A 13,752-nucleotide genomic window follows, 5' to 3' on the forward strand; every position below is an offset into this window, starting at 1 on the left:
CTTAACTGAAATAGTAAATGGAGTCTACCCTGTTTAGGTAGCTATAATAATACCCAAATAGTTTTTTTTTAATCTCCGAACTCCATTAATATAAAAGAGTTGAAGGAAGAACAAACCTATGCAGTAGGATGAGAATTGTATGTGATTAAGCAAATTTCATTTGTGACCACTACAAATGCTATATACATTGGGATTTTGTGAGGAGAGACTATAGATTAATATCAAAGAAATTGACTTTTCACTCTGTATGCAGAGAATTGTCACTATTCTTGTTCAGTTTGGATTTCTCACATCATTGCTGTGGTCTTGTTGGTATCTTCCATATGTCCTATGCTGTTTTTCTTTTCTCCATTCTAGACAGTTCCTTGTATCATATCCTATACTTAGTAAGATCTTGGTATCTGTGTACAATTGCTCAAAGATCCTTTAGGTTCAACAGAGATTTCATTAACTTGTTGCTTCCCTCTCACATGTTGTGTGTGTGCTACCTGCTAGTTGTTTGAACCTGGATTCCTCTTTGTCCACTTCTTTCTTCACCATCCACAAATCATTCTCCAAGTCTGTCAGATCTGCTTAATATTTTTGGTGTATCTTTTTTTGTTGCTACCCTCTACCTTAAACCCTTTGTGATTTCACTTCAGACACTTTTTTTTTTTTTAACTAGACTTTTGCCGGAGGCCACTAACTCCTGCATGCCTTATTCTCTGTCAATTCTTCACACTACTGACTTTGATTTACCTGTCTATTTTAATTACTTAGTTCAGTATGATTAGCATGTAATTTCTAAGTATATTATTATTATTTCCCCAATCACATGTACTCTTTTGCCACTGAGACTTGATATATGCTATTCCCTCTCCTTGTATTGTCTTTTGTCCTATTTTCCTGGCAAACCCCTACTTCTTTCATACTTAACTTTGACCGTACCATCCCTGTGACATTTTTGTCAGGCTCTTACATAAACTTCAGTACTTCTTCCTTTCTCTTCCGTATATACTTTTTATTTGTTTGTTTAGTTATTTTTAAATAAATTTATTTATTTATTTTTGGCTGCGTTGGGTCTTCATTGCTGCGCACGGGCTTTCTCTGGTTGCAGTGTGCAGGGGCTACTCTTCTTTGCAGTGCGCGGGCTTCTCATTGTGGTGGCTTCTCTTGTTGCAGAGCATGGGCTCTAGGCACGCAGGCTTCTGTAGTTGTGGCACACGGGCTCAGTAGTTGTGACTCGTGGGCTCTAGAGCACAGGCTCAGTAGTTGTGGCACACGGGCTTAGTTGTTCTGCGGCATGTGGGATCTTCCCGGACCAGGGCTCGAACCCATGTCCCCTGCATTGGCAGGCGGATTCTTAACCCCTGCGCCACTAGGGAAGTCCTAAAAGTATTTTTTAAAAAGTATCTATGGAAGAGAGGGAAGATCCCACATGCCACGGAGCAACTAAGCCCATGTGCCACAACTACTCAAGCCCACACGCCTAGAGCCCATGCTCCACAACAAAGAGTAGCCCCCACTCACTGTAACTAGAGAAAGCCTGCGTGCAGCAGCGAAGACCCAACGCAGCCATAAATAAATAAATAAATGTATTAAAAAATAATAATACTTTTATAGTGTATGCCTACTCACAAGAATTCCTTGAAATAGGATCTAAGTCATTTTATGTTTCTATTTTTGGTACTAGCATAGTGTTTGGCGCCTATATAGTAGGGATTAAATATTTATTAAATGAGTGTGTGCTACTAGCTTTTTAAACTGGTGATTGGCTACGCTTTCTCTCTCTCTCTGCTGCTTCTGTATTTTTATTTGCTGAAGCAGTGAGAATAGGTTTTATGCTTCTCCCCCTTAGGAGGAAAACTTACAGAGATTGAGTTAAAAACAGAACCAACGATGCTTTATATGTAACATTTATTTAAACATCCTTCCTAGATGAAGTAACTGAAGATGTTTACTGTTTTATTCACAGAGTGATGGACAACACAATATTTGGGAACAGAAATGACATTAGATACAAAGGGTTGAGAAACACATATTGGTGATAGATGTTAAAGAACAGTCAATTCATTAGCTTTATTTTTTTTCCCATTGGGAGAAATATTCCCAAGTTTTAGCTGTAGGGTAACTTAGTTTATCAAAGTTTATGAACCACAAACATAAAAAATAAGTTTCCATAATATATATGTGAAAAGTAGCACACATGTTCTATTAGCTGTCTTATTCATAACCTGATAACCTGTTAAATTATTAATCATATATTTTCTATTTTCCACTATAGGTTCAAGCAATAAATGCAGGAGTGTTTTTCTTTAGGTGCACAATATGCAATAATAGTGATATATTTCAGAAAGAGATGTTGAGAATGGGAATTCATATTCCTGAAAAGTGAGTAACGTTTAGCCTTTTGATGAAAAGTGGTTTTAAATATAGGATTTAATAACAGTGGAAATAATCATTGATGTCTGATTAATTACTCATGGACAAGCAGCCATTTCAGAGAAATGTAAAACCGTCCCCACCACCTTTCCTCCTCCTCCCCAGATTGCTAGTTCTTGAGAACCAGGTACTGACTTAAATGTCTCATTAGTTGTTTATAGTCTCTTAATAATTGTACACCTCACTTGTGTACAATATTGATTGATTGCTTGATACACAAGTATAATAGGCTTCAAAATGGTATGTATAAATTATTTGAGAGAATCAAGTTGTGGTTTAAAATGTATAAGAAGAATTTTCTTAATACTTAAAGGTGAGAGGAATCCAGAAATATGGTACTAAACTTGAAATTCAAAAAATTGGAAGTGAAATATTAGGAAAAATGTAAGTTTCAGAAAATTTCTACTTAATTTTTCATTTAGCATTTGAAATTCACTGTGAGACTAATTAACTGTAGGATAAAATGACACTAAGGGATTTATATCTTGAAGTGAATGATTAATCGTAAAAAGAACAAGTTCCATCCTTGTTCCTAAGTTTGTGACGAGTTTATAGTTTTAGATTCATTTTCAATCCTTTTATGTAACATTTTAGGCGAAAGTATATTTTATATCTTGCTTCATTTACAGAGATGCATCTTGGGAATTAGAGGAAAATGCTTATCAAGAGCTTCTGCAGCACTATGAGCATTGTGATGTCCGAAGATGTCGTTGCAAAGAAGGGCGAGACTATAATGTGCCTGACAGGTATATGGGGAAGTTCAGTTGTGCTTAGTGTCCTTTTTTTTTTTTTTTTTTTTTTTTTGCGATACGCGGGCCTCTCACCGTCGTGGCCTCTCCCACTGCGGAGCACAGGCTCAGCGGCCATGGCTCACGGGCCCAGCCGCTCCGCGGCATGTGGGATCCTCCCGGACCGGGGCACAAACCCGCCTCCCCTGCATCGGCAGGCGGACTCTCAACCACTGCGCCACCAGGGAAGTCCCAGTGTCCTTTTTTTTTTTAACATCTTTATTGGAGTATAATTGCTTTACAATGGTGCGTTATTTTCTGCTTTATAACAAAGTGAATCAGTTATACATATACATATTCCCATATCTCTTCCCTCTTGTGTCTCCCTCTCTCCCACCCTCCCTATCCCACCCCTCTAGGTGGTCACAAAGCACTGAGCTGATCTCTCTGTGCTATGCGGCTGCTTCCCACTAGCTATCTAGCTTCCCACTAGCTATTTTACGTTTGGTAGTGTGTATATGTCCATGCCACTCTCTCACTTTGTCACAGCTTACCCTTCCACCTCCCCATATCCTCAAGTCCATTCTCTAGTAGGTCTGTGTCTTTATTCCCATCTTACCCCTAGGTTCTTCATGACATTTTCTTTTTTTCTTAGATTCCATATATATGTGTTAGCATATGGTATTTGTCTTTCTCTTTCTGACTTACTTCACTCTGTATGACAGACTCTAGGTCTATCCACCTCATTACAAATAGCTCAATTTCGTTTCTTTTTATGGATGAGTAATAATCCATTGTATATATATGCCACATCTTCTTTATCCATTCATCTGATGATGGACACTTAGGTTGCATCCATCTCCTGGCTATTGTAAATAGAGCTGCAATGAACATTTTGGTACATGATTCTTTTTGAACTATGGTTTTCTCAGGGTATATGCCCAGTAGTGGGATTGCTGGGTCATATGGTACTTCTATTTGTAGTTTTTTAAGGAACCTCCATACTGTTCTCCATAGTGGCTGTACCAATTCACATTACCAGCAGTGCAAGAGTGTTCCCTTTTCTCCACACCCTCTCCAGCATTTATTGTTTCTAGATTTTTGTTTTGTTTTGTTTTCTTGGTACACGGGCCTCTCACTGTTGTGGTCTCTCCCATTGCAGAGCACAGGCTCGGGACACACAGGCTCAGCGGCCATGGCTCACGGGCCCAGCCGCTCCACAGCATGTGGGATCTTCCCGGACCGGGGCACGAACCCGCATCCCCTGCATTGGCAGGTGGACTCTCAACCATTGTGCCACCAGGGAAGCCCTGTTTCTAGATGTTTTGATGATGGCCATTCTGACTGGTGTGAGATGATATCTCATTGTAGTTTTGATTTGCATTTCTCTAGTGATTAATGATGTTGAGCATTCTTTATGTGTTTGTTGGCAATCTGTATATCTTCTTTGGAGAAACGTCTTTGTAGGTCTTCTGCCCATTTTTGGATTGGGTTGTTTGTTTTTTTGTTATTGAGCTGCATGAGCTGCTTGTAAATTTTGGAGATTAATTGTTTGTCAGTTGCTTCATTTGCAAATATTTTCTCCCATTCCGAGGGTTGTCTTTTGGTCTTGTTTATGGTTTCCTTTGCTGTGCAAAAGCTTTTAAGGTTCATTAGGTCCCATTTGTTCATTTTTGTTTTTATTTCCATTTCTTTAGGAGGTGGGTCAAAAAGGATCTTGCTGTGATTTATGTCATAGAGTGTTCTGCCTGTGTTTTCCTCTAAGAGTTTGATAGCTTCTGGCCTTACATTTAGGTCTTTAATCCATTTTGAGCTCATTTTTGTGTATGGTGTTAGGGAGGGTTCTAATTTCATTCTTTTACATGTACCTGTCCAGTTTTCCCAGCACCACTTATTGAAGAGGCTGTCCTTTCTCCACTGTACATTCCTGCCTCCTTTATCAAAGATAAGGTGACCATATGTGCGTGGGTTTATCTCTGGGCTTTCTATCCTGTTCCATTGATCTTTCTGTTTTGGTGCCAGTACCATACTGTCTTGATTACTATAGCTTTGTAGTATAGTCTGATGTCAGGGAGCCTGATTCCTCCAGCTCCTTTTTTCGTTCTCAAGATTGCTTTGGCTATTCGGGGTCTTTTGTGTTTTCATACAAATTGTGAAATTTTTTGTTCTAGTTCTGTGAAAAATACCAGTGGTTGTTTAACAGGGATTGCATTGAATCTGTAGATTGCTTTGCGGAGTAGAGTCATTTTCACAATGTTGATTCTTCCCATCCAAGAACATAGTATATCTCTCTATCTATTTGTATCATCTTTAATTTCTTTCATCAGGGTCTTATAATTTTCTGCATACATGTCTTTCGTCTCCTTAGGTAGGTTTATTCCTAGATATTTTATTCTTTTTGTTGCAGTGGTAAATAGGAGTTTTTTCTTGATTTCACTTTCAGATTTTTCATCATTAGTATATAAGAATGCCATAGATTTCTGTGCATTAATTTTGTATCCTGCTACTTGACCAAATTCATTGATTAGCTCTAGTAGTTTTCTGGTAGCATCTTTAGGATTCTCTATGTATAGTATCATGTCATCTGCAAACAGTGACAGCTTTACTTCTTCTTTTCTGAGTTGGATTCCTTTTTTCTCCTTTTCTTCTCTGATTTCTGTGGCTAAAACTTCCAAAACTATGTTGAATAAGAGTGGTGAGAGTGGGCAGCCTTGTCTTGTTCCTGATCTTAGTGGAAATGGTTTCAGTTTTTCACTATTGAGGACGATGTTGGCTGTGGGTTTGTCATATATGGCCTTTATTATGTTGAGGAAAGTTCCCTCTATGCCTACTTTCTGCAGGGTTTTTATCATAAATGGGTGTTGAATTTTGTTGAAAGCTTTCTCTGCATCTATTGAGATGATCATATGGTTTTTCTTCTTCAATTTGTTAATATGGTTTATCACATTGATTGTTTTGCGTATATTGAAGAATCCTTGCGTTCCTGGAATAAACCCCACTTGATCATGGTGTATGAATCGTTTAATGTGCTGTTGGATTCTGTCTGCTAGTATTTTGATGAGGATTTTTGCATCTATGTTCATCAGTGATATTGGCCTGTAGTTTTCTTTCTTAGTGACATCTTTGTCTGGTTTTGGTATCAGGGTGATGGTGGCCTTATAGAATGAGTCTGGGAGTGTTCCTCCCTCTGCGATATTTTGGAAGAGTTTGAGAAGGATAGGTGTTAGCTCTTCTCTAAATGTTTCATAGAATTCGCCTGTGAAGCCATCTGGTCCCAGGCTTTTGTTTGTTGGAAGATTTTTAATCACAGTTTCAATTTCAGTGCTTGTGATTGGTCTGTTAATATTTTCTATTCCTGATTCAGTCTTGGCAGTTTGTGCATTTCTAAGAATTTGTCCATTTCTTCCAGGTTGTCCGTTTTATTGGCATAGAGTTGCTTGTAGTAATCTCTCATGATCTTTTGTATTTCTACTAGTGCCCTTCAGCTTGAGAAAGTAGGTTTTCTAGTTAGTGAAATGTACTTTTGCTCTTAGGATGTTTGAAATTTTAACTTGAGATGAGGTATATTTATTAAATGCATATTTACATCTGTGTACAGAAATTATTGCACTTGGCATAATTGTTACTTTTGTGGTGTGTTTTCATGAGGCTCTGTTTTCTAGAGCTCTACTGTGGTAGCCAGTAACCACAGGTGGCTATTGAGCACTTGAAATGTGGCTATTCCAAATTGAGAGGTGTCGTAAGTGTAAAATACACACCGAAGACTCATATGTATCTTAGTTTACTAGGACTGCCATAACAAAATACCACAAACCAGGTGGCTTAAACAACAGAAATTTTTCTTCTCAGAAACCTAGAGGCCAGGCGTCCAAGATAAAGGCATTGGCAGGTTTGATTTCTCTTGAAGCCTCTCTCCTTGGCTTGCACATGGCTCCCTTCCAGCTGTGTCCTTCTGTCTGTGCCTTAATCTTTTTTTCTTATTAGGATACCAGTCATATTGGATTAGGACCCACGCATATGGCCTCAGTTTATCTTAATTATCGCTTTAAAGGCCCTATCTCCAACTACAGTCACCTTGTGAGGTACTGGGTGTTAGGTCTTCAACATATGAATTCTGGACGTGACAGAATTCAGCCCATAACAGTAAGAAAAGACCTTAAAATATCTTGTTAATAATTTTTTAAATTGATTACCTGCCAAACAAAATGACTGTGTTTTGGAAATACTCAAATTTATTTCACCTGTTCCTTTTATCTTTTTAAATCTGGTTACTAGGAAAGTTTAAATTACATATATGATTTACATTATATTTCTATTGGATGACACTGTTCTAGAGGTTAAGAAACTAGGTTAATCTATCAGTGTTTGTTTTGGATCACTATAAGGAGGATTTGGCATTTGAAATTTATTGATTACTCTTTTGTAATATCCGTAGATGTTGACTATAATGTTAACAATCGTTTTTTGCCTTCTCTGTACACTATACTGTATGGGGTATTAGAAATCAAGAGTATCTTTATTTTTTAAGATGCAGGATAAAAAGTAACAAATCTAATTTTGTTGAAATTTTGATAAATTTTTATCCCTGTTATGTGGTCTTAATTAATATGACAAACTGAAACTTAAAGTGCAGAGCAGAATATTGGGAGCCTTATCTCTTATGGAAAGTGATTTGGCTAGGTGAGCTACTACTTATTTTGGAAGACTCAGCTGAAGTCTTGCAAGCTTTGGAAAGTTTCCCCTAAGAAGTTCTTACTATTCCTGATTCCCTGTTCTGGCTGGATTTTCTCTTCATTGTGCTTGTTACAATAGAGTTGACAATATTTAAATTTGTCTTTGCCATTAGACTAAAGATTCATTAAGGGTGGAGGTCTCATTGAAGATGTCAAGTAATGTGTATTCTTGCCTAAGTTACTTGATCTGGTGACCCTGATTATTCATCTGTAAATACTAATAATACCCTGCTCAAGGGTTGTGCTGAGGTAGAGATGAAATTAATGTATATAAAGTGCTTTGTAGACAGTAAAGCACTTTACAGTTCTAAGAAGCAATATATTCATTAATAATGATATTTTCTAAATTCATTTTAGGCTATTTTGATTAACTAATACACATATTCCTTGTATACCTCTGGTCACCTAATCATTTGCTACCAAACTCCCTTTTCTTTCTGGCAGCTACTTTGCCTTTTCTCCTAGGACACAGAGTCCTGCTATCTGAATGCTTTCTTTGCAGTCTCACTCCCTCTCATCCTAGTGATAGGAAGGTAATTTGCTGAAAGGCAGCATGGTGGAGTGGTTAGGAGCATGGGTCTGAAGCCAGGTAAACTGGATTGGAAGCCTCACTCTGAGACTTACTAACAGTGTGAACTTGTTTGGGCAAGCAATTTACCCGTCTATGCTTTGATTTCCTCTTCTTCAAAATGGAGGTAACTGGTTTTTCCAACCTTCTGAAATTTTTCCAACCTTCTGAAACTTTACATGTAAAGAGTGAGAACTGGACCTGGTGTATAAGCACTCGTTAGCTGTCATCTTTCTTCCTCTTCATCATCAGTTGGCAGAACTATCTGGGGAAGAGAGGGAGACACAGAGAGGACATACCCCTACACACCCATGTCCACACAGAGGGAGATTCGCCCACACCTACAAGAGGTGAAGTTACGCAGCTAAGTCTCTTATCACCCACATATCCACACACTCAGGGAGTATATCCATTCTGTACAGACAGACGTATTCATAACCAAACAAAGAGGAGGCTGCACGCTATAACCCACCCCCGTACAGAAAATGTGAATGCTGACTGGCACATGTCACACAACACAGTGGGGAAACATTGGGAGTGGGGGATTGAGGGGAAAAGATGAGAGAGAAAATAAATGCGGATCAGGTAGTAAGTCTGGATCCTGTTGAGCTGCACAGTACTTGGGGTGTCTGAGCAAGCTTATTATAGGAAATAATTCCTCACCTTGAATGGGCAAGATAGTATTTTAGGTAAGATAATGTATTTACTGAATGCTTCTTCCACATCAGACATACTTTGGGTATATGTGCATGTACATGCTGATATTTAGTTTAGTATTTTAAGATAGAGAATATTTAAAGAAGGAAGTTACAAACATAATAAATGAAATGGGGGGAAAAAACAACTTTAGGAAAAAGTAATGCAGTATCAAAGCAGATAATTTATTTTCCTTCCTTGGGTAAAAGGGTTGGCTGTGTGTGTGAGGTGGACAGTGAGGTGTGCAGTGGTGCTGATGGTCGGAATTAGACTAAGTTAATACCACATGGAAATAATCTGCTTCTCTTTATGTCCTCAGCAAATGGGAAATAAAGCGCTGTCAGTGTTGTGGTTCTCGCGGAACACATCTAGCCTGTTCCTCACTACAATCATGGGAAGAAAATTGGGAATGTTTGGAATGTAGAGGTATTCTTTACAATTCAGGTAATATTTTGTGATTTTGAATAAGGATGTTTTTACTTAAATGCATATTATTCAGAAGTTTCTACCTGTATTCCTATTATACTAACATTGGGTTTTAAATCTGTAGGCGATTTCCAAAAAGCCAAAAAACACACATTACCCAACACTAATGTGGGAATAACTGATTGTTTGTTGGAGGAATCTTCACCTAAATTACCCAGACAGTCTCCTGGAGCCCAGCGTGAAGACCTGCTGAGGTGTGTATTTTGAATTGGAGAAAAATATAAAACTCTGTTTTGAGAAAATTAGAACAGGAAGTAGCTATATACATTTAGAGTATTAGCTGTTCTCAGAGTAGTTTGGAAGGGTATTTTTCAAACTGCAGTCCCTAATTTGATGTAGAAAGAGGATCCTTGGACATTGCCCCTAACAGGATTATTTTGAGTACATTAATTCCAATTACAGATGGAGAAACTGAGGCAGGGAACAACTGAGTTAGTCCAGGTCTTGTTAGGGCACTGGTTGCCTGGCCTCATGCTCAGAGGTTCTGACTCTGTTTATCTGCTGCGGGGCTTAAGAAGCTGCGTTTCTAACAAGTTTCCAGGTGCGGCAGCTGCTGCTGTTGCTGGTCTGGGGCCACACTTTGAGAATTAATAGTGTAAACTGAAAAGTACTATTTAAAGGAGTGTGAATTCTGCTTAAAATATGTAATCTCTTAAAAATATAGTTCTCTCATACAGTGAGCAGAGATTACATTTGCTCTATCTTTAAAGGATCTAGTGAACATGAAATAAGATGCAGTTAAAAGCAGAAACTAACACACCATTGTAAAGCAATTATACTCCAATAAAGATGTTAGAAAAAAAAAAAAAAGATGCAGTTAAGCAAGTATGTCCAGGGAGGTAAGAGTTTGAGCTTTTGACTCTTATACCTAAATCCAGTGAATTGTATAACATTAGGTGATTTTAATTTGGTAAAACATTGGGTAGAGGGTATCAAGAATTTAGAACCAAGGTTATCAAATAACTTTTTGGTTCCACTGGCGGCCATTGTTTGCTTTTGGGTGGGAGTTGGGGAAGAACTTCTTTCTATTCTTTTTTTATTTGGCTGTGTAACTGCTGTGACACGTAAAGTACTTTAGAGTACTTACCTCTATGTTTAAATTCATGTTTTATAGGCAAGGCAGCAAATTTAGAAGAGATATTTCAACTCTAATAATAGAGCTAGGATTCCAAATTAAAAAAAAAGCTAAAAGATTATTTATCAACAAAGCCAATATCTGGAATAGTGCCTTAGATGGATTCAGAAATCAAAACTTTAATCCTTCATATACAATTGAAATAGCATATGTTAATGAAAATGATCATTTTGGAAAAGAGCAGCCTGGATCAAAGCAAGAATTCCTAAGTCTCTTAATGCAGCAACTTGAGAACTCACCATTGTTTGAAGGGTCCTTGTCAAAGAACTTGTCTCTCAATTCTCAAGGTAACTATTTTCTTTATTATTGTACATACTGAATATACCATGTATGAAGAAAGAGATAGCAGGTTAGAATTGATACTCAATACCTGTCAAAATGTATAATCACTTTGTTACTAAAATAATGATAGAATCACAGAAAAGGGGGGAAGTGATGTTTTTTAAAATAAATTTTGTAGTGAAACATTTTTTATTTTAGAATATCCTTAATTTCTTTATAGCAAAATCCTCCTTAAAGTGATTCTATAATTAAGTATAACCTCTTAAAAATGTACTTAATTTTAATTCATTTGAATAGAGTAGCCAAATGGGATGAATGAGTTTTTGAGCTCTTCTTGTTCATATATTTGAAATTTGCAGTTGGCATGTTTCTTCACAACCTAGGATTTTTATAACATAATTTTTTGGTTCACATATAACAGATTTTTAGCACACTTTTGCTTTCAAGAGTTTTTTTTTTTTATTTAACAGAATTATATATATGACACTTTTCTGTCTTTACTTCTGGTAAGGAATTAATGTGATTAAAACAGGCATCTCAAAACACTGGTTAATTCTAGCATTCTTTTTTTAGGAGCTTTTATAACCGCTTTTGCTGTAATAGGAATTTGAGAGAGAGTGAGAAGACATATCATCCCATTTGACTTCCTTCTATGTTTTCTTTAGAACTTCCTCACCATTGCCTGAAGTATCATTGAAATAATTGAGAAACTACCAAGGATCATTAGTACTACTATGTATAGTACACACAGTTTAATTCTACACTCCCTTTAAAAAAAAACAAAAACGCTCCAAGTAATCAGTATGTTATTAATTCGTGGCAGTTTTGGTACAGTGGAGAGAGTACATGGAATTTAAGTCACAAAATCTGAGTTCAGTTTGTACACATCTACTTCAGTAGCTTTATTTCCCTAGATTAATTGCATAGCCCCTCTGGATCTCAATTTCTTCATCTGTAAGATGTGACTACTAATATGTGGTATATAAGGTTATTGTTGAGGAGATTTTATTATTATTTCAGGTATTGTTAATGTTACTTATTAATAAATTACTTTTAATTTTTAGGAAAAATAAAGGAAAATTTACATGATATCTTTTTGAGTTATCGAAGTAGCTAAAACATTTTTAATGACACATTGAAAAATATTGTGATGATATGGTAAGATAGCATATAGTGTTGAGAGTTAATTTGTACCATTTTGTATATCAACAACCTTAAAATTGTTCATATCCTTTGAACCACTAATACTGTATGTAGGAATCTATCCTAATAATCAAAGATATATAAACAAGAATGTGTCAATAGATGTTGACTGTAACATTGTGTCTCATGTAGTTGAAACTGGGCTAGCCAGTAATAAGGGGGTGGTTTACATTGCAGCACATCTGTAAATTAGTTTGAATGCATTCATTAACTGTATATTTGAATAATTTCAAGTAATATTTTAAAAATTTACAATACAGTAAGTGGAAAAAGACAGAAGTCAAGCTATTTATGTATATGTTTATATGCACATGAGACATATTATAAATACACCAAAGTGTGTACACTGGTTATTATGGTGGTAGGATTATAGGTGATTTTATAAAAAGACTTTCTGTATTTACATATTTTTCTATAATAGATTGTTACTTTGAATTCAGAAAAAAAATTTGTAAAATTGTATATTTTGGTTGAAATTTATATTTTATACATTATTATACCTTCTGTGAATTAGGTTATTTTACATTCGTCTAAAGCTTGGATTTTTTAATTTTTAATTTATTATATATGTATTAATTACATATGATGGTTATATAATAATAAAAGAGGTGTATTTGATATATTTTATCTGTATTTACAGCTCTGAAAGAGAATCTTTACTATGAAGCTGGCAAAATGCTTGCCATTTCTTTGGTTCATGGTGGTCCTTCACCTGGTTTCTTTTCTAAAACCTTATTTAACTGCCTTGTTTATGGACCAGAAAGTACCCAACCAATTTTAGACGATGTCTCAGACTTTGATGTGGCACAGATTATAATCAGGGTAAGAAATGTACCTGTTTGTTCAGATGTAGACTATGTTCTAGGTGTATTTGAATATAAATGATGGATCTGCAATAGAATAATACTCTTTGTGGAGTAGTTAAGGGGTGTCATTATTTTTGTTTACCAACAAAGTTAACAACCATTTAAGAGACAGATGTAAAGGGCAGGCAGCTAGAGATCAAAGTGCCATGTTTAATGTTGATAAAACCAGTTGGATAATGTGACTTAGATCTGTGGTCAGAATGGCTTGCTAACACTCCTCAGAACTAGATGGATTTATCTGCCCTGCCAGGGACAACATAAGGCAGGTTCTTTGTTGCATGCTCAAGAGCAGATGAAAGTGCACTTTCCTGTCGTCAGGTGGAGCTGAAGAAAGGATGGTTACCAGCAGAAAATTTATCCTTCCTCCTACAGGGAGATATGAGTGATGGGTGGAGAGAAAGACCAGGCTGAATTTCTTCTCTTTGGAAACAGTTGGGGAGACTCAGTGTTCCTCCCCTCAAAATAGTTACCATGGGCTTCCCTGGTGGCGCAGTGGTTGAGAGTCCGCCTGCTGATGCAGGGGACACGGGATCGTGCCCCGGGTCCGGGAAGATCCCACATGCTGTGGAGCGGCTGGGCCCGTGAGCTGTGGCCGCTGAGCCTGCGCGTCCGGAGCCTGTGCTCCGCAACGGGA

At 37.0% G+C, this 13,752-nt stretch overlaps 1 protein-coding gene across 5 annotated transcripts in view; it reads left to right on the top strand.

The window, feature by feature from the left end:
- G2E3 (G2/M-phase specific E3 ubiquitin protein ligase) overlaps nt 1-13,752 on the top strand; it is a 49,691-nt gene that overhangs the window by 20,812 nt on the left and 15,127 nt on the right. For all 5 annotated transcript variants that reach the window (XM_029238711.1, XM_029238715.1, XM_029238714.1 and 2 more), the window contains 6 exons: nt 2,264-2,370; nt 3,051-3,167; nt 9,466-9,590; nt 9,697-9,826; nt 10,747-11,054; nt 12,893-13,074. In XM_029238711.1, the coding sequence (XP_029094544.1) occupies nt 2,264-2,370; nt 3,051-3,167; nt 9,466-9,590; nt 9,697-9,826; nt 10,747-11,054; nt 12,893-13,074 (969 nt within the window). The remainder of the gene's footprint in view (nt 1-2,263; nt 2,371-3,050; nt 3,168-9,465; nt 9,591-9,696; nt 9,827-10,746; nt 11,055-12,892; nt 13,075-13,752) is intronic.

This window comes from Monodon monoceros, unplaced genomic scaffold, assembly GCF_005190385.1.
Source record: "Monodon monoceros isolate NGI ecotype Baffin Bay Population unplaced genomic scaffold, NGI_Narwhal_1 Super_Scaffold_21, whole genome shotgun sequence".
In the NCBI taxonomy this organism is placed as follows: Eukaryota; Metazoa; Chordata; class Mammalia; order Artiodactyla; family Monodontidae; genus Monodon; species Monodon monoceros.